This window comes from Musa acuminata, chromosome BXJ1-1 (assembly GCF_036884655.1).
Source record: "Musa acuminata AAA Group cultivar baxijiao chromosome BXJ1-1, Cavendish_Baxijiao_AAA, whole genome shotgun sequence".
Classification (NCBI taxonomy): domain Eukaryota; kingdom Viridiplantae; phylum Streptophyta; class Magnoliopsida; order Zingiberales; family Musaceae; genus Musa; species Musa acuminata.
In genome coordinates this window covers 488,930-513,126 of record NC_088327.1, presented here as the reverse complement: position 1 = coordinate 513,126, position 24,197 = coordinate 488,930, and the positions used below count along the sequence as shown (strand labels likewise).

The following is a 24,197-nucleotide window of genomic DNA, read 5'->3' as shown; positions in this document are numbered from 1 at the left end:
CAAAGTATCTGCGGATCTACAAGTTGCAAGAGCTCGATCGCAGGATTGTAGCTCGAGCACATGCATGGGTGTAATAAATGGCAGATTGGAAAGCAAGTGGCTCTAACGAGGAAGGAAAAGGAAAGAGGAATTAGAAGAAGATGTCGATGGCTTTGTGATTCGGGACACCGCTTTGTCGGTCTTGACCAGCATCTCAGACTGACTCGTTTGTTTTTCTTATCCCCTAGCATGGCAGCTTTCATGGTGGAAAGCCCACAGAATCCCGAGCCCTACCATGTGCAGCTTGCATGCACCCGTGTGCATCGAGATCCTTCCTCTCTCAAGAACACAGACACACGCACACTAGTCCGCAGCTCTCACGTGACAGTGCTGATTTGGTGTTCGTGTGCGCATGATGAGCTCTCCATCGAAAGCTTCAGTCTTACGACTGTGTCTTGTATCAATCAGGTCGAATCAATCCATTACTCCGACCTTGTTATCGAGTGGAAGCGGAACTCCTCTTTTCTTCCAGAAATCATTGGTCCAAGAACATTGTAACAAGCATGAGTCGATATCCAAGTGATCTTTGCTCCAGATTTTTGCTGACCATCAAATGGTTTCCAACGACACCTACAGTGACACTCTTCTGAGAGACCACCGTCGAATGGTCGTCACCGTTTCTCTGTGTTCAGCCATTACTGGACTTTGGAGCATACCGACTTCAGAAGCTATTTCTTCTCGTTGGCCCATTTGTTTTCTTAACCCGGGAGATGGGTTAGTAGATGCGGTAAGTGTCATGTCAGCCTAATCCAGCTTGGCCATCGATGGGCAGTAGCTTCTCTTTGAAGTCTGGAAAACTGCATGTATGCAACTGGCCATGTTCTGGTGATCTGAAAGTTGAATCTTCTCTGGTTCTGTAGGAGAACTGGTGAGTTTAATTTGGATTCTTGGGCAATATTGTTGAAGAAACCTATCCTATTCGTTCCATCACTCATTTGATTCTGTTTCTGTGAGATTATCCTTTGACACTGATGTTCTTCCTACTCTCTTCATGTTTGCTTCTGAGATAGAAGAGTGGGTAAGCAGCTCACTGACTCCATCAACATGATGTGTGGTTGGCGAGGATAAAGATGAATTGAAATCCATCCTTTTGGACAAAGAATTGTTTAATATACAATATACATCACTACATACTGAAAACGTTTTAAGAATGATGACATGACTGAAGTTAAAGATAATTTAGGCAATGAGGAAAATGATAGTCTTGTTTTGTTATTCTATTCAAGTAAGTGTTCTTTCTTTGACACGTTACCGGATAATTAAGGCGAATAAAGAGCTCTCTCTAACGTTGCTGCAGAAGGCGAATAATCAGAATAATTAGCGATTCCCAATTGAAACATTCGCACACAAACATAATTAACAGCTTAATGACGTTTTAACCACACCTCTCTTCCGTCTATAGGCATCAACGGCAGCAAGCAGAGTATCTACAAATGGACCGAGGAGATCCATTCGGGGTTCATCATGTGTGTAAACAAAACAAAACAAAACAAAACAAAAATTAAATTATTTATTTACCCATTAATATTCCCCCGCAATTTCCATCTTGTTGGGAGGAGGTGAAGCCTCGCTGGGGAACGGAACGAAGCGCTAAGATCTACATCTGTTTCGAGATTGGAGATCGGCGATCATCGGGGATCGTCGTCGTCGGCCTTGGAGATGACGGAGAGGCGGCTGGGTCGGGGCTCGAAGGCGGCGCGGCGCCACTGCTGGTGGGAGGAAGGACGGGTGAGGGCGGCGAGAGACCGCCGCACCCACTCGCCCTCCACCGCACCGATCCGCACCAGCGAGTTCGTCATCGCCGACGGCCGTGCGTTCAGCCGGATAGACAGCGACGAGGACGACGACGCGACGGCGGTGGCCCGCCCGCCGATTCCCTTGTGGAGTCTGCAACGGAACGAACCCGGGTGGGTCGTCGGGGAGCACATGCACATCCTTCTCTGGCCGCCGCCATCGCTGGAGCCGACGACCGGCCGCTTCGCCGGCTTTGCTGACTATGGTTACCGTGGAAAGAGGCGACGGCGAATCGGACCGACCGCGGTGACGGGGAAGGCCCGGCGAAGATGACGCGGATCAGGGAAGCGGAGCGGTGGAGCAAAGCGCTCGAACGGGGTGAGGAGGAGGCGAAGGCAGAGGCGGAGGAGGAAGCGAAGGCGGAAGCGGAGCTGCAGCGCAGAGCACCGGACGGCGAGATCGATCGCCTGAGAGATGAGGAGTGGGTGTGGTCACGGCCCCCGCCGTACCTCCCTCTATAACTCGTCGCCGCCATCAACGGTTGGGACGGAGAATTCTGGGAACGACTGCTATCTCGGCCAAACCTAAGGCTCCTTCCGTCCGCCACACATATACGAGCACAAGAGCCGGTGGCAAAGATGGTAAATAAGATTAACGCTTTGTGCTTTATCGAGAAATATCTTGATCGGACCGGTTTTGAGTTCGTAAACCGGCCCGCGTTTGAGTAAACCCATGGAGGCTTAGGCAAGCATGGGCCGAAAAGCGGTGGGCGAGCGGTGTGACGTGTTAGCGTCGCGGTTTGGATGGTATCTATAAGCGGCCACGTGTCCTCGGATCGGTATGGGCAAATATATATTTTTTTCTTTTTTACAAATATTTTAATTTTCGTATCCACAGAGTAGAGTGGCTTCGACAAATTTGCTTCACAGGAAATCAATCAGTGGCATGCTTTAATTTTTGTGCCCCCTGCATCGGAAAAATGGAAATTAATCGGTGAGTTTCCTTGGTATGCATTAATCACTGTGTATTCTGCTTCAATACTTTTTTTCGTGAGCTATTTAGGAATGCATGATGATCACAATCCTTTGACATCATTTTCCACAGCCTGTCAGCGTAATTTATGTGCATGATGGAGATTATAAATTGGAGTTGTTTCTGTAGAAAAAAGGCTTCTTTATATAGCTTGCAGTCAAAAATCTTACTGAAACTCTATTCTGTATTCTTAAACCTAAAAATAGCCAGTAGCCTGTCTGAAGAAATGAAGTGAAATCTTAGAATACCATCACATTTGCTAATCTAATCTTAAGCACAAACAATGGAATGCCTTTTTCTTACTTCATATGTTCTTGCATATGTTTCCATCCACAGCCACCAATGACAACTCTGTCCACATAAGATATGTTTCTTATATCTTATGTGTCTTAAATATGGCAGTAAACATGGATTTTCATGGATGCAAACAGAGAGGAGAGAGATCCAATGGCCTCCTTGTCTATAAGATATGGGAGATGAATGGCCAAAAGCCAGAAGAATATAGAATATATAGTTGCTGGATCATGGAAGGTTTATTGGTTTGAGAGTGGATACAGAATGTACAGGAGCAGACAAAAACCATTAATATTGAACATCCATCAGGGTAGGCCTCACAATCACATGGCTTGTACTCTGCAGAGCAGGCATAATATTGTATCTGGTGGTGTAGTATCAGAGGTTGGGAGAACACAGGACTTTTGCATCTGCATTCATTATATGAATCAAAGTTTTGTTGAGGATCGCTCGATCAGATGATATCTGTGTCGAAGAAGACTCAGTAAGTTTTTTTTTTGTACCTTTCCAATGAATTACTATGAACTGATTAATTATGAATGATCGAGTTGAATGCAGAATATGTTTGCCCTGAGCACAGATTGATATTGGTATCTTACTTCGGTGGTTAACATCTATTGGTTCTCATCATGACTTCAGCTGTGGAAAGAAATATACTCTTCTCCTCCACCAGGAATGGTGGATCGAACTCACAAGCCTCGCAAGATCATGAAGTCTCCTGATTTGATTACAGCATGAGAAAGGTCACATGCAACATACCAGTTCTTATGTGGGCTTCAAGTTCTGAAACATGGCGTCCCACCTCATGTCTCCAACTGCAGTCTCCCAGTACCCATCATCGTCGGCAGCAGCTGCAGCATTGCGTTGGTCATGGTGACTGCGAAACATCGGGCTAGCGCTGTGGGATGGAGAAGGCACACGAGCGATGCTCATGCCACGGTCGGTGATCATCAGCCTACCCTGCCTCAAAAGCGCCAGCTTCGTCTTCCTCCTCAACATGGCCCCTCCCCAGCGGTCGCCGTATGGAGTCGTTGGGACGACTAAGATCGCCGGACTCTTGGCACGCGACAGCGTGCGGAGGTACCTGGCGAGACAATTCTTGGACTGCCTGATCGCTGCTACGAGCTTGGCGACAGGAAGTGGAGGCACCCTCCTGTCCTTGTTGGTGAGTTTGAGGATCTCCAACCTGTGCTTGGCTACGGCGATGCCCATGCTCTGGAGGAAGGAATGGTCGAAGTATGCTATGTCCTCCTCCTCGAGCTCGTTGTTCGTCAACAGGAGCCCATACTCGTAAACAAGGTACGGCTCAAGGCTGGAGTTGGACAACCAGGAGTACCAGTCCATGATTCTATGCTCCGGCTTAGACTGGTCTGCTTGCCACTGGCTTTATAGGGAGGAAGATGAAGGGTGGAGGGCTCACTCCATTTGGCTTCTTTCCGATTTCACATGTTATGGAAGCAGAGGATGCATGTCACAAGGAGTAGGTGGCAGAATGACCCATCAATGAAGGCATGGGAATTGGAATCTCTTCATGTGGCTTTCTTTGGCATGAAGAATAGCAGCAACGCCAGAGAAAACTGCCAACATCGAGGATTAGATACTGTGTTCAGATCTGCAACTGGGCTATCATAACAGTGTAGTCATCTATCATCTCACAGATGATGGATTGGGATGCTGATCAACAGCTATTAACTCTAGTGATGTCCAGTTGCCATGGTGATGAGATTGTCAATCCCGGTGCTGCAGTGGATCACGTATGGCAGGAAGATGTGTGGAAGGAAAAGTTACTTGACCTTTCTCTACCATGTGCAAGCTGCAAAGAGGCCGGTTTCTTCTCTTCTGGTGTGGACATTTACCAGACTCTTGCCACCCACACACTGAAAGCGATGCGAGTGCGGAGGAGAACACTCGATAGGTGGTGGGCGTATGAAGTTGAATGGTGCCAAAAGCGGAGTGCGGACTGGACTGGGATCGAAGCTGCAATCACGGCGTGGAAAAAGGAGACGTTGTGGGTCTTCTCGCCATATGGAATTCAGAGTGTGGAGTTGATGAAAGGGACAAAGGCAGAGGCAGAGGCAGAGGCAGACACCAAACACTCATGTCGGATGCTTCTCATAGCCATGGTTTCTTCCTGCCCTCCCGTGAATCCATGACAGGTTTGGATGGGCATGCCATGTGGAGGAACAGTCAAAGCTACATGTTGCCTTTTTTTCTGAATGAAATCATCTTCTTTGGCTCTCTCAAATCAGCAGTGTTGTGTGGCGGCTACAGCAATGAAGAACTGAACCAATTTCTGAACCGGTCGTAGATGATGTGATTGATCTTGCGTTGGTAACGATAATTACTGATGCATGGGATATGATCGTGTGAAGCTTTCATCACTGTTTCTGGTAATCTAAGCCGCATGGCTTTCATGACAATGATTGCCACTCGACCTGAACAGTAAGTATTATGCCTGCACTTTGCCTTGCCACCTTCGTTCTTCTGAAAGAGCTTCTTGTTTCTGGCTACAAGCAACACTAATCGTTTCCTAGTTTGCCATGTGGAAGAAGATCCTGATGATTGACAGCCTCGGAGAAAAGAATTTCAACACAACCTTTTTTTTCTCTTGCAGAAACATTAGTCTGATACGACTTCCTACTTACGTTGTCGCTAAAAACTCAACTTGATTTAGATGGGATCTTTATCAAGTCAAACTGAGCCATTGGGTGAAGGACCTGAAGTCATTTATGAGTATGACCTTTCTATCCTTATCTTCTGTGTACTTAGTTAAAAGTCAAAGAATTTATATGTTTTGACCAGTTCCTGGTGGTGTTATGTTTGTCACTGAGGTCTTTGATACTGAACCAGCTAGTTTGCTACTATAATTGAAACAAAAAATGTTTGAGGCTCTTTTGATGTGCTGCTTCTTTTGAAGGATACTTGGACGAAGCAAACATGAAGCTTTACTAGAGAACAAGGATGATAATGAGTCGGATGACGACGACGACGATGGAGACGATCAGGGCGATGATGGAGGCGAAGATGACCTCTTCGGATAGGAGGATGACTGACAATGAAGGAGATGAAAAGGATGATCCCGAGGCCAACAATGATGAAATAGGAAGCGAGGAAGAGGATGACGAAGATGATGACGAGGACGAGGAACCTAAAGAGGAGGAGCTTCCACAGCCACCAACCAAGAAGAGGAAGTGAGGTAGTGGTTGTTGCATCCAGTCCTCGGGATTTGTTTCATTTTGGCTCGTGCTGGTTAGACAGTAGCATTATGGAGTGAGTCCTCGTAGATTAGATCGAGAGGGATGACTTCTCCTGTGTATGAACCTAAAAATGTTTATCATTTTGTGTGTTTATCTTTAGACATCATACGTCGGATATGTTGGAGCCTTCTCGCTTTTTTCAGTATTATAAATATTCTAACCTGGAGGAGGCAAAGCACACTTCAAATTAAGACTATCCGAACAGCAGCCTGACATCTTTATGTTGGTGAGAGATTCTCCAAGTTTACAATTGCTACATGCAGATGGTGTTAATATTGCAATAGGATACTTCTGGTCAGATTGCATAGTGTCGTCGACAGCAATGAGCATCGGTTGAACAAAGTTGGAGAACTCTTTCATAACCAGTGTTTGTTTATAAACAACAGAAGCAAGTCTTAATTAGTATATACAAAATTTGTATGTTACAACCTATAGATAGATCGTACAAACTGATACTGGTAATAACATAAGACCTCGCTTTTTCTTAAAGTCCACTTCCAATTGGTCAATTCTTCTTTGTAGCTAGCTTAAAGCCTACATCAGGTATTCAGATCTTCCTGATTTCTAAGTTCCAACGACCTTCGGAACAGGTAAGTTGCTTTAGAGAACAAGTATCGTGGAGATCTCCCCATTTGAATACATCCCTTCTTTGGGTTATCTGACCCGAGTGTGGTTCCACCCATTAATACAAAATCACACACCTTATTATTCGGAGAAGTTCTGTGGCTTGCTACTGGCAAATGTTAGCCATACGACGGTGCCCGTCAAATAGAAGAAGATGGATGGAGCAAATAATGATAACTACGGAAAGAACGATATTATTAATTAGCCCAGATGGTACAGGGAGAATATACTATGACTTGGAAGAAGAAACGAACTTGACTCAGCTAACTTACGCTCCAAGAGTGGGTTGAATCAAGAAGATTTCCCGTAAGTGCTACACCAACAATTCCAGGTACCGCCCCAACTGTGTTTGTGATACCCTGTGTCCAGAAAAAAATGACTTGCTTATATGGTTTATAATCTTGCTCGGAATATTATGAAATATGGAGATTTATATTTGAATGAAGGTCCAAGGGAAAAGAGACAAAAGAACCAAAGAACGATGGAAAAGGGCAAAAAAATGAGCACCATAACTGCTTAGCGGAACCCAGAAAAGAGTTACTCTAGGTGAGATTTAGAATGGAGAATGTAGCATTTCCTTTCTCTGCATATGCCTGCTTCTTGCTAAACCCACTACTGGTCTCAAGCCAGATAAAGGAACTTTGTTAGATCTTATGGACAAGGATCTCTACCAATTATGGTGGAAAAAGATCCTTGTAGCACCCAAACAGATTATGGCTCGTTATGGTATGGTATTTCCTTTAATTATTTTTCTTCAATTTTAATCAGGATGTGGTGATGATACTTTGCATGTTGATGATTGAAGGATAAGAAAGGTGGTCTAGAAAGTAGACAATCAATTATCAGTCAGAAATGATGGTGAAAATTCAACAAAGCAAACTAGAAAGCCATACCAAAAGTATACTTGCATACTTGGGAGAAATATCTTGATGGGTACAATAAAGTCCTGCACCAGCAGAAAGATGTGTGTGAAATTCATTCGAGTATATCTTGGAGCAGAAATATAAAGATGCAAAATCCAAAAATGTACCAGACAAGGCAAAGCTTGAAAGTGCCAAACCACTGGTAAGAATAGCTACAACTTCCCAAGGTGGTAATCCTAGATCCAAAGAGGAAAGTGTCATGCAAATTGCAGGAGACATAAAGGCAATCGTTTGGCAAATTTTTCGCACCTACATGTTCAAAATGAATAATCAGAATTTTGTAGATTTGGAAGAAACTGTCATTCAATATGAACAACTTCAGAATTGAATCACTAGTCATGTTAAGATCACCAAAGCAGAGAGTTTAAAACTTGAGACAATTAATCTTCAGTTTGCTGAAAGCTATGTCTGACTTCATGTTAAAATTGGCTCTATATAACCAGATGGCAGATATCTATGACATCTGATGTTTCATCTATTGATTGAATTATTGTAATATATGAGAAAATTACCACATTCAAGATTTTGAAAGGATGAGTACAGATAAAAAAATTAAGGAATAATAATTCCATATGATGACACATCGAGAGATATAAATTGTAAGAAAAAGAGAACTCTAAAATAGGTAAATATTGGACTAGAGAAAAAGGTCAAATTTCAAACAAGTGATAATGACATGGATGCTTTCTGTATATAAAAGCCCAAAGCACATGGGATATGCACGTTTACCCTTGTAGTCTCAACTCCATTAGAGATTAAGTTGTCAGCGAGAGGTGCTGCCAAGGAGGTAATAAGAATTGAACCCAAAGAAGGGAGGATTGAAACCTGTAGAAGACAAGTGTTATCATCTATTATATAATCTACAGTATCATCCAAGCTCAGGTAAAAGTTGGTGCCATCCAACCAATGAACTAGAGCTACTGTATCATGAAAATATGGAAAAAGGAGAAATCCTGATACATAATGATGCTTGTCAAATAGCAAAAAATTGTAATATGGGCTTTGTGCAAATACAATGAGACAAAAAACCAAAAATATGTGTGGATCCAGATAAAGTCATAAGTTCACCATTTGCCAATTATCAGACAAAAGCAAGAGTTCAGAATCCCAAAATTATTCCACAAATTGATAAATCATTGAAAAACAAGACTTTTTTGGGAAATTAATATCGGTTCCCCTTAATATGGCAAAATTGTGAAATTTCTTCCCAACATATGAAAGCGTTTTGTGTGGAATATTTGCATGTTAAATGCATGAACCTAACCTGTTCCACATTGTTTCCTAGCAAACTACATATCTATCACAATAAAAAAATCTAGATATTAGTTTCAATCCCATTGATATCTCAGAATCCTGTCATGTGGGGCACACACAACATGTAGATTTGACCTGCCTTATAGGCTTCATATAGCAGGGTTGTGAGTTCCATGGAGGAAAAAAGTTTCTGGGATGGAACTCTTCGACCCTTTTATCTTAATTCTCAAGTTATATCAGTAGCACATCTCTTAGTCCTATTTAATGGATGTATTTCAATAAGCCAAGACAATCAAACAAACAGGTAGTTACACGCACCTTGCATGTGCTAATTCACATGCATCACTGATGTTATTTATTAGTGTAACACTACAATTGCTTCATTCCATGGAAGCTATTAAAATTAACTAATGTTATAAAGTGCCAATTTCTTTGTGATTTATCAAAATCAAGGGAAATATGTTCTATTAATTAAATGACTGAAAATGTTTGTCCACGTCCTACTTTGTGTAAATATTCATACATTCACGTATGCCATTATACATGATGTAGAGAAAAAGAATTTATATAGAAAGTAATTATTTTCATATAGTAGCAAAAAAATGGGTTAAATGACAAGTATAACAGTTAAAATTAAACTCAAGTATAACAGTATGAATGCATTATGAAAAAGAAATTACTGTATCATAAAGACATCAAGTTTCTTGCAGTAGTCTAATCACAGCCAAAAACCAGGGACACTATTATCTGTACTAACAGTTGAGAAGTCTTGCATGTAAATAACATACTGCAGCCTACAAATTCCCTTAAGTGTTTTAATCCACGATAGCCAATTAATCAAGTCATTTTGTCATCTTCATAGGGTCACCATCAGTTTAGATTGCATAAGAGAAATAGGATGACCGATACCATATCAGTATAATCCAGAATAAAGAAAAGTAACATTAGTGATTCATCAATTTATCTTAGCCATTGTTAACTTCAATATACCCTAATATTCAATATGTACTAAGATATGTTTCCCATCTGAATCCCCAGGAAGAAATTAAATGAAACAAAATGATTAAATATTTACCCATGCAGCTTCTGTCAAATTTAAGTCCAGCTCCTCACTGTATCAAGTGAAACTGAAAAAATTAGTAAACACAGAGAGCATGCCCAAAGAATTATATATCTACGAAGAAAAAAATTTACAAGAATGTAGTATCCAAGTAAGAATTCTGATTTAATGCACCATAGTCTTTGAGGCATTAGCATACGTAATGTATTGATGGCTTTAGAATGTTGCGTGAACTAAATTCAATACTTGCTCTTTAATAAACCTGATACTAGCTTTCTAATTCTGTAGAATTGTTCAATTATCATCACCAATTTTTTCTCTTTTTTATATATTCATCATCATTCAAAGTGGCAATTTATATCATCACCTAAGTCATTTTACCCTGAAGCAACCAGGTCTTTGACAAGGCTGTATTTCCAAGCTAACCGCCAAGTTCCAATTTTAATATATATTACAATGGAGAAAAAAGGGATAGAACATGATGCATACAGCAAATGGAAAGATATAAGTATGTTCATTCTTGAATGATTCAAATTGAAGAAGATTCTTTACTCAATATTGTTTTCACATGTGAATCCTATAAGAAGGTTGATATGATCAAAATGTTTGGATGCAATTTCTAAAAAACTAAATGCGCAATGGCCTGAATGTTAAATATTAGAGCATGGTATAGAAAAAAGATATTAGTACATAGAGGTGAGATGTAAAAATAGTATGTTGAGGAAAGATGTAAATGGAGTAATTGGGAAGCAGTCAATTTCTAATAGGAAAACCAAGATGCACAAATCTGCTGGAAATAATTGATAAAATTAGATATTTATAAGCTCATCAGTAATGGGTAATTAGAACAAACTAAAAATAAGTTTGCAACGGGGTTTTGCACAGCCAATGGGGTACCAAAACCATTTACAATGTACTTGTTGCAATTTTCTTTAGTTTTTTAAATCAAGGTCGATATACTGTCAGCACTTTACCCAAGTTCAGTCTGAAAAATGCATGAATAAAAGCTAACTGACTGTTTAAAAATTCTGTACTCCATCACCCACATAAAATACTAGAATCTGTGACTAGATAAAATTTGAAATGGTCCTCCCTCCCCTCTCTCCAACAATTCATTTAGGTTGGTTGGATAACATATGCATTGATCTAAATGTGCTTTATTTCGGCTGATAGTTAATGAATTTTGACACATCTAGACTCAGATATGCCCTGAATATGATATGAACTATTTTCATGTCACCATAACCATTTCAAAAGAGCTATAAACACATGATGTTCAAGAAGAGCATAGGGTCATCAGTTGAAGATTACATAATAGACTTACATCCACGAATAAAATACAAGGTTAATGATGGTATTAACTATTAAGTATTAACTATTAACTAACATCCTGACAAAGCTATCTAATATGCATATGTATGGAATCAGATCTAAAAAAGAAAATAATGAAATACCTAAAGTAAGTTGGCAACCAGGATAGACAAGTATAGTGTCCCCAGCTTCCACAAAAATGAGCATATATCATTGCCCACACTGCCTCACTTTTGAAAAATGCCTTCCATGGTACATCCTGTTCATTACAAACAGCAGCTTATACATCTTGACCCTTCAGCCAAATATCGATGTCATGATAAATTCAAAAATTCAAAAACTAAAAAGTTTAAAGCAATAGAAGAAATGGAAAAAGAACCTGAGACAACAAAAGAAAGGCAAAAAAGTGGACCAACTTACGTGTCTTGGCATATGAAAGTGAAACAATACCTTACACCTTCAAGTGATATTTACATATACAGTCATTTAATGACGTCAAGCATAGATGAAACTGAAGATTATTTGCAACTTACTACTTAATAATAAAAGGATCTTTTGTATTACAAGAAAATTAAGGTAGGTTGAGCATTTTTTTGTAAAATATACTCTTGAAGCGAACTATAATTTCAAGAGACTAAACACTAGAAAGGTCCAACATTGAAGGCAAGCATCTAAACATATAGCATGCTATTTGGCATGTACTTCTTGTGTGACATATGACTTTTATATTTATGCTTTGTAACTAGTTGTTAACATAGTTTAATTATGTAATTTGGATACTCTTTTTTTGTGATTAATTTTACTCAAAGTAGTTATCAAAGTACAAATTCATTTTTCTAAAACAGAACTAAGTTCATTTTTAACAGACCAATGATAATGTCGACAAACAATGCTAAGAGGATGTGCATGGCTCATAAAGGCAAAAATCAAGCATGAGGTTGGCATCTGTAAACGCATGAAACTATACTTCAAAAACAACTTGCTGGAAGAAGGGCCATACCTTAAGTGAATCACCCAATTCTTTGAAGGAATCATTCCATGAGTAATTTTCATAGGATGATGCCGAGAAAAAGTTACTGATACGGAACAGATTTTCACCAGAGCCTAAAAAACATAATAATTCTTCTGTTAACTTATACAAAACCAAAGAGTTGTATTAATTGAAATAAAGAGCTGTAGAAGATGCAGTGACTTAAAAGGTTATGCACTTAAGCTGCTGAACAGGTCGATAATTAGCTAAACAATAGCACTTAAGTCGCACATACGAACAGACCACATTCCACGGGGGCAGGAGGGGGAGGAGAAGAGGAAGCAGAGGAGGAAGAAAATTACTGGGAGATCAGGCGGGCCTACAACAGCAAGTGGTCTGGTGGCACAGGACGAAGGGCTGAGAGTAGAATGGATAGTCTGCTAGAGGCAACAAGGGGGCTGGGGAACCATGAAGAGCAGATCGCAAGGCCGCTTCCCTTTTTAAGAAAAAAAGAAAGAAAAGAATAGATCACCCGATAAGAGTGGTAAAAATCTCAGTTCATGCCCAAACCGGTAAATACTGGTCAATATGTACTAGTCCTGATGAAACTGGTCCCCTTGAGTTCAATCAAGAATTGTCATTTCAAGGCATTGGTCGCATGCCAATGTCCATCTCGAACACAAAATGCCTTGCTGTACTGATCAGCATGCCTCTATTCCAACAGTTGGTGACAGCTGGCACATGAGTTGCTACAAAGAATTGATTTTTGTTGTTTAAAAGTCTATCTTGGAATTTCAAGGCATTGGTTGCATGCCAATATCCATCTCGAACACAAAATGCCTTGCTGTACTGATCATCATGCCTCTATTCCAACAGTTGGTGACAGCTGGCACATGAGTTGCTACAAAAAATTGATTTTTGTTGTTTAAAAGTCTATCTTGGAAAATGCAGCTCTAAAAGGTAAGCTTTTTAGACTATTAAGACAACATAAGTGAATGTAGTCAAAAGGAACTATACCTAATAAGGATTTAATTCTTGATCTACACAGGGTAATACCAATTTTGATAAACATTCGAATTGTTATCGTACTACACAGGGTAATACCAAACTTTACCTACTGTGAACATTAGAAACATAATAAAAAAGTAAAAATCAAACAATACTGACCTATATGTCCCAATACATCTTCTTGGTCAAATAAGTAAATATTGTTACATGCCAACCCATATCTGAAACCCTGATTTCTAATCCACAAACAAGTGATAACAAAAAAACAACCAAATTTTCATTGTTGATCCTATAATTTACCAGATCTGTGAATAGTTTAACATTGTTCAGAATAATGAGATAAATGGATTAATATTTAAAAGTGATGCATTCAACAAAAGCAAATGATCGAGATCAACAGCACAATGAAATTCTGCACATCATGAGACATTATGACTTGATTTCAACAATTAGGTCATAATGGCAAACCCAGGAGTAAGAAATGCTATAATATTATGAACATGTACTCAACTTTGTGCAAAAATGGTGAAACAGCTGTGTAAGAAAAACAAACATACATTTGAATGAATAGATGTTAAAACTAAATATACAGAACCTAACACGAAAAAAATAGATAAACACTTACCAAAAATATCCTCATGACGAAATAATGATTGGCCATCTTTGATAAACTCAAATCCCAAGCACCTACATCGAGAAAGAAAATGAAATTAAGATCCAAAGCACTGTGCAATTCAATACTTTAAGAATCCTGATAGACTCAAAACCCTTGACAAAACATGGATTACATCAATTTTTTGCTTGAATCTAAACTACAAAGAGCAAAAATCATATGAAGTTTCGAAGGAAGAGAAGTATAATTAACAACACTTTCAGTGAAGTTTTACTCACCAAAGAATCCCAAGAAAACCAAAAAAATAAAAGACAGACTCCCAACCAAAATTCTGGATTACTGGAGGAGCCAAGAGAAGCCTGCAAAGTTTAGATAAAGAAAAAAATTAATGTTTGAACAGTGGAACAAACCAATGACCTACTCCTATGGATGCAAAGAGATATTTAATAGAAGTGGTAACTGAGATTAAAAAGATGGTGAATCACAAATGCAAGCAAAAGTCATGTAACTAATACATGAAATTAATTTACTCACTTTTGTCTTTTAGTGTGCAAAATGTCTACTAGAGATAAAATCAGTTTCCAATACAATTCTTTACCTGCCTTTAAGTTGCACATTTTCAAAAACTAACTAATTAAGTGACCAGTTTTTCTATCCATCAACTGTCCATAGTTGATGGCAATTGTGATATTTAATATTTCTTAAGGACAGTATTATAAGATATGGTCTATGCAGCAGTGATTGTGCCACATATGCACATGAGGTCATACAACTGCTCCGCATAAGATTGTGTGGCCATGTTATATGTGGTCCATGTAACATTCTATATTTATAGAAAGTGCTGAACTACCAAGTTCAGAGACATACCCCAGAATGCTTCCTACACTCAGACCACCAAAAACAACTGCAACAGCTCTTGACCGCTCTTGCAATGGAATAGACCTGTATAAGTCCAAAGTTTTATTTAATATGAACTTACTGAAAAATGGGAATGGAAGTATATCAGAAGATGTGCAATGGTATACATATAAAGAAAAACTTACAAGCAGATAAGAAAACATTGTTATGGAAAATTGCAGCAATCTGATCTAATTAAGTTCCAACGTTGGGAACAGAATGAAATTGTTATCAACTTCATAAGACAACAAACCAACAGAATGTTCAATAATTTTTAAAGCATCCAAAAAATGCCACAATGCATCTGCCTCTTATTTAAATTCTTAGGTGCATAAAAGTATACAAGTTTTTCTGTGGTATGGTGGATAGAAAATCTAAGTCCATACTATTAGAATCAACGGTGTGCCATTTAAATAAAAACCATCCCCCTCCTTACTTTTATGGACATAGTTGGAGGTCCTTTCACAAGGAATATTTATTATCCATGTTGCCTTCTGTGAGATCTGAAAACATGATTTTCTTGCATTATGCATTTGCCAAATGAGCATGTGAGATATTTTGGCTGAAGGCTGACAATCATCATTATGAGATTATTCATTGCACATGGAGCATTTAAAAATGTGCTGCACACGTCAGGTCATGCCATGTATTAGCACAAGCATTCAGATGGTATATAGTCGCACATATAGTGGCATCACCCATGCAACATGCCAGTTTGTCACCAGTTTTATGCTAGTGTGGTGCCCACATAATATTTATCACATCAAAGTGAGCACCTAAATATCTGTCTGAGACCTTTAAAGATTAAATGTTTATGCTAAATTCATAAAACAGGCCTCTTTTTCTTAAAAACCTTGCCTGGCAATTAGGTCGGTCGCAGCAGACGGAGAAACACCTTCTCCAACTCCAACCTGAATAATGAGAAACAAGCATCTGCTCACTATTCAGTAAAGAATTGCATAGTGATATGAATTAGTTACACATGAAGCCAACTGAAAATTCATGAAAATTGAATGAAACATAGACAATATTCCATTCACATCAACAGAATGCCTTATCCAGATGTTGCATAATGATGAGCAACTTAAAATTAAGAAGTTAAAAGGATTAAATATGACACAGTTAGATAGTGAAACACAGAATTCCACTTTACAAACCAGCAGTGTATAAACAAGAAAAGACTTTGTAGCACCAAAAGTAAAGTTACACATAACCAGGTCACTTCAGCACCTACTATACATCTAATAATATTTATATAAAGACCAATAGTCTAGAAGATTAATTAAAAAAGACTTGATCAAGGTTTGGGGTTTTGGTATGTCATCGGCATGATATGATTTGGAATTGTATCAAACAAAAATTGTCAAGAATTGGCAGAATAAAATCCAAAACTGACATGGAAGTCTCAGCATGGCTTGGCATGACTAGAACTTGAAATCTTGGTTTTGATCAATGTTTTCATGCACTATTGTATATTGTGTTAGTACCATGAACATGCAAGATCTTCTCATGTCACATGTTTGGTAAACTAAAGTAATTTAGTCAGTTGGATCGAAACCCAAATCATATAAAAAGGATTATAACTTAACCTCTCTCCCCTACATATACATATAGACAACTATGTTTGCATATGTCCATAAACACATGCTGTTCCATCCATATGGCACAGACTAACAAAAATCTTACCTGATAAACAAAAAGATGGAAGTTAAAAGAAGGCTCTTAGATATTGCACAGACAACCTAATATCTAATGTAAACCAACTTGAAGAATCAAATGTGATATACTGCATAGAATAACAACATTTAAAAAAATCATACTCAGTAATCTTTCTAGAAGAACAAACTGTGTGTGCTTGTGCCCAATGCTCAGGATAGTGCAATGTGTTCATGATACTCTTGATGCCAACATTGCAAGTACCTATGCGCAAAACTAATGTAACTAACATGCATAAGAAGATGCAGGGAAAAAGTGAAGAGAATTATGCACACAGGAAAACTTAGAACAGATGAAGCCAAAAAAATGGCAGTTCTATATCCATTGATGTTAGTAACTGAGGAGCAACATCCCTCGTAACAACAAAAAGTCAAGTTGCATGGTTCATGTCAGGAAGTTACTACTTAGAGTCCACATAAAATGAATTTGTATATCCCAGGTATGAATTTCCATATGAAATACTAACATGCCTAGTGAAAGAATCAATTAAGACATCTATACTAAAAAGATCCTTTTTTTAATATATTCATTATCACTAATTAGATGTTCAAAATTTTCAGTTGTGTTTTATATGGACCAAACCATGTGAAGCATTCACTTCACACATAACCGACAAAGTAGGGGGCAATGCCTGTCGGTGAAGTCACGGGGCCCTCGGGTGCTTGCCTAGGCGCCCAGGCGAGGCGAGGCCCAAGCACCCGGTAAGTGGGCCGACGGGCGACTTCAATGAGGGCCCAAGGGTTGGGCGGGCCAAGCACCCGCCTGATTTAAATTTAGTTGGGTCGAGTCAATTGTGAATATTCTAATTCAATTAAACTTGGGTCGAGTCAATTGTGAATGATTCTTATTCGATTAAACTAGATGAAACACTGTCCTCCCTCCCCCTTCTCCAAAACCAAAACCCACCCTTGCATAGCAAGCCTTCTTCTCCAACGACTATAGCATTTTCCTTGGTGAATAACAATTGTCTTCCTCTCCATTGGTGGACGACGACGACAACATCTTCCTCTGATAGGCTCTTCCTCTTCCTCTGGTACCTCCTCTCAATGCAGTGCCTTCCCCCGATACCTCCTCTCTCTTAGCTCTCTTACCCTTGGCCCCTCTCTCTCTCTCTCTCTCCCCCACTCTCTGGTGGTGCAACACCCCCTCTCCTTCCTTTTCTCACTCACGACACCGTCCCCTGGTACCGCCTCTCTCTTAACTCTCTCTCTCTCTCTCTCTCTCTCTCTCTCTCTCTCTGGTGGTGCAACGCCCCCTCTCCTTCCTTTTCTCACTCGCAATGCCCCCACCCTCTCTCCTTCCTTTTCTCCTTCATGTCTCCCTCTCCCTTTATCATGGCATCCTCTCTCTCTCTCATTTTCACATGGTTCTGGTCTGCCTCTTCCTTTCTTTTGACGATCCTCTCCACCTCTCTCTTTCTTCTAGTAGTCCCCACTCCTCTCCGCCTCTTGTTGCTCTTAGCCCTCGCCCTTGCCTCCCTCTCTCTGAGCCTACATCCTTGCCTTCCCCTGTCATCAGCCTCCCTCCCTTGCCTTCCCTTATTGTTAATCGAACTGCTGCTATTCTCATTCCCCTACCCAACAAAATTAAAATTTGTTTATAATAGTTTCCTATGAATAATAAGTTATGAATAATATTAATTATTGTATTGCGACTGCTAGAATTTTGAATTGTTAATTTGATGTTAATTTCTTTTGTTTTGTTCTTTTATTATTAAATTCAAAAACTTTAATGTTTTGTAGATGGTTAAATAAGTATAAATTGATATTTAAGGTGATAATTTGAATATGAAATTATATAAAATTTATACTTTGCTAGATTTTTTATTTTAATGATTGACTTTCTTCTTAATTATATTTGTTATAATTTTTGTATTGACGAACACCTCGCTTCGCTCAAGTGAGCGCATGGTACCTCAGGCGTTTTGGAACCTTGGCGCCTTTAACAACACTGATGCTTGTTCATAAAAATGATATCAAAATTTTGTAGAACTTTATGCTCAGGCAAAAGACATGGCTACTTAGCTAAATGCATGTATTTGCATGTAGTAACAGTGTCCGACAATTTTCTTCCTCTAGTAGTTCTCATCACAGTTTATACTACCTGATTTCTCCTGGAAAACAATGGTATATTAATAAGTATACATCAGTGAGATGCAATGCAACGAATTAATATGGCTGATAATACACCCAGATTCAAATATCATCCTGAATTACAGCACCTAATAAACTAAGGATATTTAGTAATCATATAAGATTTAATGCATATGAGAATTCATTTAATGAGTACTTCATATAAGTGGCTGTATAATAATGAATCATAAACCAAGAATTATATGCAATTCATGCATATTAGGCTGTGCAACTGCAAATGCATAACAAATGCTAGAGGTCTTGGTGCAAGCTTCATCTTACCAATACTCTTGATAAAACCAGTCCTGGCATAAACCCTGCCACAAATGGAACAAGTATTGTTGCCAATGACCAAGCCAGCACACCTACTTCTAGAACTCTCCTACGATTACAAGATGATAATCAGCTTAGGTAAGCATTAAGTTAGTTATCTAAGATATTGAAACTTCTGTTAAAGTAATCATATCATACACGTGAGTACAGAAAGACAAAGCAATAATACAAAACAGAGACATGAAAGAAAGTGCATGGTAGATACAAAGGTGCAGAAGTTAAAGGTTTAACTGTTGGTACCAAATGTCACAAATAGAAAATCAATGTGCAAATCAGAAAAGAAAGTTTGCAAGCATGTTTCCTCTTCTGCAATGTAAATTTTAGATAGCATACAAACATAATTTACAATATTTTTTTTGTGCAAAGGGTAAGTGGCCAAGGGCGGAATTCAAGTGTAGGACTTTGCGATAATCTATCAGAGTCTTTATTAACTAAGCTAGCCAGTACCTTCAAAAATATATCGAATGAGGTTTTTGTTGGGAAATCTTGGGGACGACATCACATGCGCAGCGAAAGAACAAGAAAACAAAATCCCTTATTCCCAAAGAGATGTTCGTCGTCGTGTAAAGATTGATGCGCAAAATCCGTGAAACTTAAAACTGCGTATAGAGTAGATTGTGTTACCTAGGGAGATCGTATATCCTAATTTCCTTACAGATCTTTAGGAGAGGGTAAAGGAAGTCAAGCATCCTCTTCTCTAGCGGTGATCCACACGGTAGGGCTACAACGACGCTCCTCAAAACTCCAGGCCTGCTCTGAGGTGGAGAATGGGAGGAGAATAGGAGAGGCAAGAAAAAACTCTAGCCTATGAGATTCTGAATCCCTCCTATTTATAGAGGCCCCCTGTCAAAACCTAATGGATCCTCCCCTAGTAAGTATTGGATCTGCATCCAATTACCCAAGTCTTTTAGATTAGTGGATCTCTATCCAATAATCTCTCATGGGCTCTTATTGGATCTCGTCCATGGGATCCAATAATTTAGGGGCTTATTGGATATCCAATAAGACAGAGGCTCCAGCGGATATCTCATATTCGAAGCTCTACTCATCGCAATGTCTACCATATGTGTGTGACCCTCTAGGCCCAATATCGAGCTAGCCGTGAGTCATACATGTCAGAACTCCTTCTAACTTAGTGAATTATTATCTCTATAATAATTCACTCGACTCATCGACTACGGACGTACTAGATCACTACGTCGTAGTCCCCAGACGATACAAGGGAATCCAATCTATTGGACCTGTCTGTCCTCAGTTACCGTGTACCTATAGTCCATCATCCATCTAATATCCCAGAGACCGTATATCGAGCATAGTGCTGTCAGACCCATACGGTTTCTACTCGAGTCTCACTCTAATCGGATTCTCCCAGAGAACTCTTTCTCTCTTAACCCGAATGACTCTGGTCAGGGATTTGTCTAAGCAAAAACACATGGAATATTTCTCTCATGACGCCGAGAGTGGATGATCCTCTATCGACACTCAATAGCCCTTGTAAGGTTGACCGTCACTCCCAATGACCAACTGTACTAGATTTGGGACAGTCAAACCTATAAGTCTGGTATCAAAAAGTGGAGCACTCATACAGGACATCCTTGGTATCTCAAGTCTAAGGATCAGAGACACCACTAGGACTATGGAATTGCTGTCTAACAATAAGGCATCATTAACCATCCAGCATTCCGAAAGCGGATCAATCAGTGAACTCATTCTCCAATGAGCACCTGTACTGTATCCCTAGTGTCCCCATACGAGCAGCTATGAGACCAGCTGTATCCATCATATGGACGGGTATACAGCATACCAGTCTGTCCGGTTATCACGATGTCCCTCTCGAGTAACCTATGACCGGGATTATTTATGATCTGTGTTTAAAGGTGAATCGATCTCATTATCGTGATCTCATCACGATCCGATTCCCATTGCACAGATCCAAAGACATCACAATATATACATGCATATATGCAATAATTAATATAAAGTGATAAATGCCAAATTAAAAAAGATTCCGTGTCAAGTAACATGTGTCATCACTCACGTGATTGATTTGCTGGGCACCTATGACTAGCAGTTTTGAACCCTCAACCTTTAATAAGTGAGTTTGAAAATATAATACTCTATTAGCTATCAACTTAGTCTAATTAACTGTTAAACTTTTCAGTTCTGAAAAATACAACTGTTCAAAACAAAAAAGAGCTTATATCTTCAAGCAACCCAACTATGTTGTCTATTGCAACTCAGTAATTTATAATATGCATCTTGCTTATTCAGATTTCAGAAAGGCATAAACACATAGGTTTCATGAACCAAAGAGTCAGGGAAGGGTTCAAGAATGAAGAACAATCTTTTCCTCATAACAAAAGATGGAAAAAAGAATGAAGAGCAACCAAGTCACCAGAACTATTTGCTAGTTAGATAGGTGCTTCTCATCAATCAAATATATTATTTGATCATAGACAATTTAGATGGTTCCAAACAGAGGCAACTAGCTTAGCTACTTCAGTTAACAGATATAGCCTGCTAAAGTGCTAATGTTATACAGCATAAATATAGTGCCTAAAATATAATTTTTTTGTTCCATAAAAATAAGAAGGGCAGCATCACTCATATTAACCTTCCACCAAATAACTTGGCAAGCCATCCTCCAGGTAACTGACTCAAGGCATATCCCCAGAAAAAAGATGATTGAACCAAGCCAGCTGTTGATGAGTTCCAGCCAAATTGATGTGACATAGGTATGATGGCAACACTTAAGTTAACCTGAAAGCAATCAACAAAAATAATCACAGATTGTATGAAGGACAAAAGACAGTTCATAATTTCTATGATTAGAAATTGAGCCTTCGTGAGGATTTTAAATAAAATGAAACTAATGTCCAAAACACCAAAATAAGCATCTAATCAATAAAATGATCAAAAACATCTCTCTCCGCCCACAAAAAATACTGAAAAAACCTCTCCACCTTGTGTTCCAGCAAATATCTATCCATCCATTTATATGTCGTCATAACCAAAGGATCCTTAAAAGCAGGTTTTTTCATTAACTTGCGCTTCATGGTTTACGGTGAGGAACAAAGATTCACAACTTTACAAAGTTGCCTATAAATGCACAACTCATGAGTTCAATATCCTTCATTCACCTTGGTTTTTCAACTGAGTTTCTTGATTTAATTCAATTGATCCAACTCTTTTTAAAGAATGAAATTAGGCCGCTTTGTGTCAAGAATCAAAAAGCTGCCAAGTAAAACTGTTCTTCAGGTTCTTCAGTAGCCAAATCAACCCACCGGAAGAGAGAAAACAAGATCGAGTCTAGGGTGACATAACGTACCTTATCCATGTTGCAGATAACAAAGGCAAGCGACGTCGTCCCGATAAGCTTATACCGCTGCGGCAAGTGCTTCCAAGGCGGCCACTTCCACTCAGACCCCTGATACCTCTCGTCGCTCCCTCCTCTCCCCTCCACCTCCTCCTGCTCCACTTCAACAGTCAGACGCTCACCATCAGAATCCCTCTGGAAACCGGTCTGAAGCCCACCTCTCTGCTGCTCCGCCCCTTTGTTCTTGCTCCCGGAGGACGAAACCCTAACGGCAAGCCGCCGGTAGGGGAGGGAAAGGAGGCGGAGGCGGTGGGAGGGAGCGTTTCGTGGGGCTATGGGGAGAGGCGGAGATCGGTGGCGGAGAGGTAAACAGAGATCGGATTGGAGAACGACATGCGGAGCCATTACCGATCAAGATCGTTCGCTCCACTGCTGGAAGAGCTCCGCTGCCATCTTTGGTTGGAGTCGGGGTTTTTATAGACGCGGAAATGGGAAGGAGAGGAGAGGACGGCGCCACGCGAGGCCGAGAGTGGGGCAGCCGGCGGGCTCCACGAGTAAGCGAGCTCATAACGGCCACAAGTTCGAGTTGTCAAGTGGCGCAAGCCACACTGCTCATCACATTAGCGGGCAAGGGCGTAGGAACGGCCGTTCCGGGTCGGATCCAAAGCGAGTCTTAATCAAATCCGATTTGGATCGAAAAGGATAAATCGAACCCGCTGTGAGTTGGATCAAATAGATGCGAACATCCAAAAACTTCATCCGATCTATTATGGTTCCGATTTAATCTTAGAAATAATAATGCATAAGGGAATACAAAGTTATTTTCAATTGAGTACATATTTATATTTTAATTTTCAAGCAAGAATAAATCCTCGAGCTTCTAATTTTTAGTCTGAGCCCATCATAAATTTTATTATAAATGGATCAGATATTTCCAAATATCAAAAAAAAAAACCTAAAAAAGTAATGTCCGATAGAGAGTTGATATGCTGCACATGTTTTCCCCTCATATTTGTTAGTACTGTTCTTCAAATACTTGAAGAACATTTTCTAATTATGACATTGATTACAGGTAAAGCTGATCATATCGAAGCCAAAACATAAGAAAACACTCACAAAATGATTCGAGATCAACAAAAGGTCGGTCATTTATTATCAGTGCATGGTTAATTGTCATACAAAAGAGACGGGCATACTTGGAACAAAACAAATCCAAAGCAAACTACATCTTAAGCTGGCAAAGGTGATGATAGCCACCGAGCATTGCATTTCATCTGCAGCCGAGTTCTTATTGAAAAGCACAAACATGATGGAATACGAAAAAAAAAAAAAAAAACATTCGAGGACAAGGACAATTGGGAATTGTAAATCCAGTGAGCATGATAACCATGAAGAGTCTCCAGTATCAAGGGACTTGTGTTGCTGAAGGGAGTACAGTTACTGCTGCAGAGCCAAAAGAAAGTATAGCCACAACACGAAAAAATGATTGGGAGGATCAAACTCGGAAAAGAAGTTTACATAATCAGCTCCTTGAATAATCATTGATAAAAAAATATTCTTGATAGAAACTGTAACAGAAGAATCGGCACCAATCAACTGGTTGAGAATATTAGTTGTGGAAAATAAGAGTTTGAAGATTCAATTCATTCCCAACAAAAATATCCTATGCCTCAACACCAAACCA

General features: G+C 39.5%; 2 protein-coding genes and 1 pseudogene across 2 annotated transcripts; all 3 read right to left on the bottom strand.

The window, feature by feature from the left end:
- Window positions 1-1,407: 1,407 nt before the first annotated feature.
- Window positions 1,408-2,398, bottom strand: LOC135674402 (uncharacterized; annotated as a pseudogene).
- Window positions 2,399-3,864: 1,466 nt separating this feature from the next.
- Window positions 3,865-4,443, bottom strand: LOC135587728 (uncharacterized). The gene has a single exon (XM_065079453.1). The coding sequence runs from the start codon at window positions 4,441-4,443 to the stop codon at window positions 3,865-3,867; it is 579 nt and encodes a 192-aa protein (XP_064935525.1).
- A 2,246-nt stretch (window positions 4,444-6,689) lies between these two features.
- On the bottom strand, window positions 6,690-22,963 carry LOC135674341 (probable anion transporter 6, chloroplastic). Its single transcript, XM_065184144.1, has 15 exons — window positions 22,526-22,963; window positions 21,812-21,957; window positions 19,147-19,246; window positions 15,875-15,927; window positions 14,987-15,061; window positions 14,398-14,478; window positions 14,132-14,193; window positions 12,529-12,632; window positions 11,672-11,787; window positions 10,233-10,269; window positions 8,633-8,728; window positions 8,011-8,152; window positions 7,874-7,926; window positions 7,253-7,339; window positions 6,690-7,157 (listed from the first exon to the last, which is right to left on the bottom strand). Exons 1-15 carry the CDS (start codon window positions 22,916-22,918, stop codon window positions 7,062-7,064), a joined length of 1,641 nt encoding a protein of 546 aa, XP_065040216.1. The 5' UTR covers window positions 22,919-22,963; the 3' UTR covers window positions 6,690-7,061.
- Window positions 22,964-24,197: the final 1,234 nt, after the last annotated feature.